Here is a 7,067-nt window from a genome sequence, read left to right on the forward strand (position 1 = left end):
GGAGCCTACAGTCTGTGTCTTTGTCTGTGCGTGTGTAGAATGTGGACCTTTTTAATGTAGGTAAACATAGGGGAAACATTTGCTGTCTGTGTTTTTCAGACACTCTGCTGTTCGGAGTGACAGCGGCAGTGGCATCCGGAACAGGATTGGTGGAGGATCAGTGGGCGAGACCAAAAGCAGTGCGGTGGAGAAAGTGATGGACGTGAGGCAGCTATTGGAGGAGAAGAGACGTGGCCTATCCCAGCACAAACATGGCCACCCTGTGGCCAGCATTGGAAAGACAGGTCAGTTGTCCACCAGTCTACAAAGTCAATCTAATCAAATGTTATTAGTCACGTGCCGAATACCACAGGTGTAGACCTTACAGTGTAATGCTGAATTACAAGCCCTTAACCAACAATGCAGTGTTAATAAGAAAAGTGTTCGATTATTTACAAAAATAAACTGAAGTAATACATAAATAACAATATCAATGTAATCTTGTTCCCGGACACTATATGTTGTATTTAACCATGTTCTGGGTTGTGTGTGTGTGTAGATGTGAGGCAGCGGTTAGGGAAGAGGCCGTACTCTTCTGAGAGACGACCCTCCACCTCTCCCGTCGCCTCCCGAGACTCACCCCCTCCCCGACAGCCGATCACAGATGTGCACAGGCGACTGGGCGTGGTCAAACAAGACACCCGCCGCCTCTACCCTGATTCGTCCAAAGACAGGAAATCAAGTAAATAAGGAAGAAAAACGCACATGTCCATATACTGCTATTAGTCAATAATGCAGTAGGTTTGTTGAAAAGACACTGAAAGAAAGCGCTTTAATATTGAACCCCCTCCCTCTCCAGGTCGTCTGTGGAGCAGGCTCGGCCCCTCCTCCTATAAGGGCGAGGTTCCCGAGCGGAAGCCTCCCAGTCACGGAGCGGGTTCGGGATCAACCATCTCCAGGTTGGGGGGGCAGGGAGGAGAAGATGTTGAGAAGGAGAACGACTCTGCACTGCAGAAGGTGTGGGGGGCCTTGATCAAACAGAAGGAACAGCAGACCCACAAGATGAAGAGGAGTCGGCTTGACAACCTGCCCTCGCTACAGATAGAGGTCAGCCGGGAGAGCAGCAACGGGTCTGACTCAGACTCCTGAGAGACTGAGGGAGAGGAGGGAGGCAGAGAATGGGTAGGGGAGCGAGACGTGTTGATAGAAACTGAGAATGGGAAGAGAGGTGTGAGTGAAATGGAGAATAAATACCACTGGTGGGGGAGGGTTTAGATCAGTGTGGATTGGGTCATGCCTTCATCTAGAGCAGCAAGGTGACCACCTCCACCCCTGCTCTCCTTGAGTTACTCGTCTCTGTTTAGATCCTTATGGGCCCCTGTTGCTGTGGCCTGGTCCATCGTACGAACACAAGAACTGGACAGAATTGTCTGATGTGGAGAGAAGTTATGTTTGTCAGGACAGGAGGCACTTTTTTTTTTGTTTAATCACATGATCTCTGCAGCCCATGGGACTGGTGTTCTGATCAAACGTGTTCCTGTGACATTTTACTGATGGCCTACCTACACTTCAAGTCATGTCAAATATTTAAAGGGCAATATAAATGTCTCTGTTAGCCCCTGTGATGTCAACTACAGAAGAACTGGGACGAGGATAAGATGCAGATACTGAGAGCTCTCCCTGTCTCTTTGTGTGGTACCAGACACAGGATCATACAGTATATGGTATCTGTGTGTGAGTGACTTTGAACAACAATTATTGGGTTTGTGGCAATTTATTTCCTTCCACAGGTTTGGCCCATAGAGACAACTAAACCAGATGAATCGATTCTCTACGGAAAGGTTTTGTACTGTCTGAATGTTTTATGTGCAAATGGCCAATGTTCATATTATGTTTTTCAAGGCAGAAGATTCTTCAATGACTGTGCCGTCCTTCAAAGCCCCATAGTGCACTACTTTTGACCAGAGCCCTATGTAGGGAATAGTGTGCCGGTTGGAGGACAACCTTACATTCCCAGACAGAAAAGGAATTGATTTCATTAAGGCCTAAGCAGAAATAAAACATGTCAACAACTGTCTGCTTGTCTTGGCAATTGTAACAACTCTTTATTTGACTGAGAATACAATCAACTAGAAGGCAATTTTCCAAGAAATTGACTAGCTTCGGCTCTTTGAAAGTATTTTGGTGGATAGGATAGCCTTAAACATGTTAGTTTGGTGTCTCTAGCTTTAACAGATCAAGAGTTAAGTTTGGTGAGTTATTTTATGTGTGTACACAGTCAAGTTTGGACACTATGGTTTTTTATTTTTCCATTTTCTACATTATAGAATAATAGTGAAGACATCAAAATGATGAAATAACACATGGAATCATATAGTAACCAAAAGTGTTAAACAAATCAAAATATGTTTGAGATTCTTCATAGTAGCCACCCTTCCCCTTGACAGCTTTGGACATTTGGCATTCTCTCAACCAGCTTCATGCGGTAGTCACCTGGAATGCATTGCAATTAACAGGTGTGCCTTGTTAAAATGTAATTTGTGGAGTTTCTTTATTCCTTAATGTGTTTGAGACAAATAGTTGTGTTGTGACAAGGTGGTATACAGAAGATAGCCCAATTTGGTAAAATACCAAGTACATATAATGGCAAGAACAGCTCAAATAAGCAAAGCGAAATGACAGTCCATTACTTTAAGACATGAAGGTCAGTCATCTGGGAAATGTCAAGAACTTTGAAAGTTTCTTGAAGTGCAAGCGCTATGATGAAACTGGCTCTGATGAGGACCGCCACAGGAAAGGAAGACCCAGAGTTACCTCTGCTGCAGAAGATAAGATCATTAGAGTTACCAGTCTCAGAAATTGCAGCCCAAATAAATGCTTCAGAGTTAAGGTAACAGACACATCTCTGTTCAGAGGAGACTGAATCCGGCCTTCGTGGTCAAATTGCTACAAAGAAACCACTACTAAAGGACACCAATAAAAAAGAGGAGACTTGCTTGGGCCAAGAAACACGAGCAATGAACATTAGACTGGTAGAAATCTGTCCTTTTGGTCTGCTGAGTCCAAGTTTGAGATTTTTGGTTCCGACCGCTTTGTCTTAGTGAGACGCAGAGTAGGTGAATGGATGATCTCCGCGTGTGTGGTTCCCACCTTGAGGCACTGGAGGAGGTGTGATGGTGTGGGAGTGCTTTGCTGGTGACACCGATTTATTTAGAATTCAAGGCACACTTAACCAGCATGGCTACCACTGTATTCTGCAGCGATACGCCATCCCATCTGGTTTGCGCTTAATGGGTCTATCATTTGTTTTTCAACAGGACAATGACCCAACACACCTCCAGGCTGTGTAAGGGCTATTTGACCAAGAAGGAGAGTGATGGAGTGCTGCATCAGATGACCTGGCCTCCACAATCACCCGACCTCAACCAAATTGAGATGGTTTGGGAGGAGTTGGACCGCACAGTGAAGGAAAAGCAGCCAACAAGTGCTCAGCATATGTGGGAACTACCTCAAGACTGTTGGAAAAGCATTCCAGGTGAAGCTGGTTTAGAGAATGCCAAGAGTGTGCAAAGCTGTCATCTAGGCAAAGAGTGGCTAAATATATTTTGATTTAACACTTCTTTTTTGTTACTAAATGATTCCATATGTGTTATTTCATAGTTTTGTTGTCCTCACTATTATTCTACAATGTGGAAAATAGTAAAAATAAAGAAAAATCCTTGAATGAGTAGGTGTGTACAAACTTTTGACTGGTACTGTATGTGTGTGTATACCGTGAAATGCTTCCTTACAAGCCCTTAACTCTATTTCTTGAACTGCATTGTTGGTTAAGAAATGATTTACTAAAAAAAGTAAATCAAATAATAAAAGTAACACAATGACATAACAATAACGAGGCAAATATACAGGGGGTAACCAAAGTGTTAAACAAATCAAAATATATTTTAGATTTTTCAAAATAGCCACCCTTTGCCTTGAAGACAAAAACATTTGAAACCCTGGAATGAGTAGGTGTGTCCAAACTTTTGACTGGTACTATATAGATATACATAAACGCAACATGTGTTGGTCCCATGATTCACGAGATGAAATAAAAGATCCCAGAAATGTTGTTTACATCCCATTTAGTGAGCAGTTTATTCTTTGACAAGATAACCCATCCACCTGACAGGTTTGGCATATCAAGAAGCTGATTAAACAGAAGGCTCATTACGCAGGTGCACCTCGTGCTGGGGACAATAAAATGCCACTCTAAAATGTGCAGTTTTGTCACAGCACAATGCCACAGATGTCTCAAGTTTTGAGGGAGCATGCACGAGGCATACAGACTTTAGGAAAGTCCAACAGAACTGTTGCCAGATAATTTAATGTTCATTTCTCTACGATAAGCCACCTCCAAGGTTGTTTTCAAGCATTTAGCAGTACGTCCAACTGGCCTCAAAACCGCAGACTCTGTAACCACGCCAGCCCAGGACAACCACATCTGGCTTCTTCACTTGCAGGATTGTCTGAGACCAGCCACCCGGACATCTGATGAAACTGTGTTAGCACAACTGAAGAATTTCTGCACAAACTGTCAGAAACAGTCTCAGGGAAGCTCATCTGCGTGCTCGTCGTCCTCAGCAGGGTCTTAACCTGACTGCTGTTCGGTGTCGTAACCGACTTCAGTGGGCAAATGCTCACCTTTTGATGGCCACTGGCACGCTGGAGATGTGTGCTCTTAACGGATGAATCCTGGTTCAACTGTATCGGGCAGATGGCGTTGTGTGGGCGAGCAGTTTGCTGATGCCAGTGTTGTGAACAGAGTGCAGCATGGTGGCGGTAGGGTTATGGTATGGGCAGGCATAAGCTACGTACAACGAACACGATTGCATTTTTTCAATGGCAATTTGAATGCACAGAGATGCCGCGATGAGATCCTGAGGCCCATTGTCATGCCATTCATCCGCTGCCATCACCTCATGTTTCGGCATTATAATGCATGGCACCATGTCGCAAGGATCTGTACACAATTCCTGGAAGCTTAAAGTGTCCCAGTTCTTCCATGGCCTGCATACTCACCAGACATGACGCTCATTGAGCATGTGTGAGACACGACAGTGTGTTCCAGTTCCCGCCAATATCCAGCAACATCGCACAGCCATTGAAGAGGAGTCGGACAACATTCAACAGCCCACAATCAACAGCCTGATCAACTCTGTGTCATGCTGCATGAGGCAAATGGTGGTCACACCAGATACTGACTGGTTTTCAAATCCACTCCCCTACTTTTTTTTTTACGATATCTGTGACCAACAGATTCAAATCTGCATTCCCAGTCATGTGAAATACATAGATTAGAGCCTAATAAATTTTTCAATAGACTGATTGCCTTATATGAACTTTAACTCAGTCAAATCTTTGAAATTGTTGCATGTTGTGTTTATTTTTGTTCAATGTAGTTATAGTTGATAAAGATTATAAAGAATTTGAAGTTAGCCTGAATGTTTTAAAGTTGGTCTTGTAGCTTATTTGGCCAAGGAGCAGGACAATTTTGAACAGCTACCTCTGTATTCTTGTGGTTCTCATTCAAACCATGTTAATTTATGCAAATGTAAAATGGTTATAGTTCAAAAAGTGTGTATATATAAACTCATTAAAAAAAGAAATGTCCTCTCACTGTCAACTGCGTTTATTTTCAGCAAACGTAACATGGGGCGGCAGGGTAGCCTAGTGGTTAGAGCGTTGGGCTAGTAACCGAAAGGTTGCAAATTCAAATCGCCGAGCTGACAAGGTACAAATCTGTCATTCTCATCCTGACATAACCCTGAGGGCTAGGGAATGGCCCTAGCCCTCACCCTCCGATCCAACAGGTCCCAGACCTGCTCAATGGGATTGAGATCTGGGCTCTTCGCTGGCAATGGCAGAACACTGACATTCCTGTCTTGCAGGAATTCATGCACATAATGAGCAGTATGGCTGGTGGCAATGTCATGCTGGAGGGTCATGTCAGGATGAGCCTGCAGGAAGGGTACCACATGAGGGAGGAGGATGTCTTCCCTGTAACGCACAGCGTTGAGATTGTCTGCAATGACAACAAGCTCAGTCCGATGAGGCTGTGACACACCGCCCCAGACCATGACGGACCCTCCACCTCCAAATCGATCCCACTCCAGAGTACAGGCCTCGGTGTAACGCTCATTCCTTCGACGATAAACGTGAATCCGACCATCACCCTTGGTGAGACAAAACCGTGACTCGTTAGTGAAGAGCACTTTTTGCCTGTCTAGTCCAGCGATGATGGCTTTGTGCCCATAGGCGAAGTTGTGGCTGGTGATGTCTGGTGAGGACCTGCTTTACAACAGGCCTACAAGCACTCAGTCCAGCCTCTCTCAGCCTATTGCGGACAGTCTGAGCACTGATGGAGGGATTGTGCATTCCTGGTGTAACTCGGACAGTTGTTGTTGCCATCCTGTACCTGTCCCGCAGGTGTGATGTTAGGATGTACCGATCCTGTGCAGGTGAAATCACACGTGGTCTGCCACTTGAGGATGATCAGCTGTCTCCCTGTAGCGCTGTCTTAGGCGTCTCACAGTACGGACATTGCAATTTATTGCCCTGGCCACATCTGCAGTCCTCATGCCTTCTTGCAGCATGCCTAAGGCACTTTCGCACAGATGAGTAGGGACCCTGGGCATCTTTCTTTTGGTGTTTTTCAGAGTCAGTAGAAAGGCCTCTTTAGTGTCCTAAGTTTTCATAAATGTGACCTTAATTGCCTACCGTCTGTAAGCTGTTAGTCTTAAACCCTTTACAATGAAGATCTGTGAAGTTATTTGGATTGTTACGAATTATCTTTGAAAGACAGCGTCCTGAAAAAGGGACGTTTCTTTTTTTGCTGAGTTCATTATTATTACAGTCAATAGGCTGTTGGCAGTCGCAAATATATACATTTTCTTTCATGCCTGTCTCAATGGACTAATCCATTGCTGAGGCCGCGGGGGTGGCAAGAGGCATTAGTCATACCTTCAAATTCATGGAACCTGCAGATACCCTGTAAACGTATTCCCCTCATCAAACCTCTGAAGACAGGATATCCATTTGTCCTCAGG

General features: G+C 44.6%; 1 protein-coding gene across 5 annotated transcripts in view; it reads left to right on the top strand.

Moving 5' to 3' along the window:
• LOC139530313 (nuclear cap-binding protein subunit 3-like) overlaps positions 1–4,097 on the top strand; it is a 41,248-nt gene extending 37,151 nt beyond the window's left edge. For 4 of the 5 annotated variants that reach the window (XM_071326600.1, XM_071326598.1, XM_071326602.1 and 1 more), the window contains 3 exons: positions 100–284; positions 539–721; positions 839–2,056. In XM_071326600.1, the coding sequence (XP_071182701.1) occupies positions 100–284; positions 539–721; positions 839–1,128 (658 nt within the window). In that variant the 3' untranslated portion in view covers positions 1,129–2,056. Of the gene's footprint in view, positions 1–99; positions 285–538; positions 722–838; positions 2,057–3,296 lie in introns of those variants that run through there. The other variant, XM_071326599.1, reaches the window with a different exon arrangement.
• The last annotated feature ends 2,970 nt before the right edge of the window (positions 4,098–7,067 follow it).

This window comes from Salvelinus alpinus, chromosome 9, assembly GCF_045679555.1.
Source record: "Salvelinus alpinus chromosome 9, SLU_Salpinus.1, whole genome shotgun sequence".
NCBI classification, from domain to species: domain Eukaryota; kingdom Metazoa; phylum Chordata; class Actinopteri; order Salmoniformes; family Salmonidae; genus Salvelinus; species Salvelinus alpinus.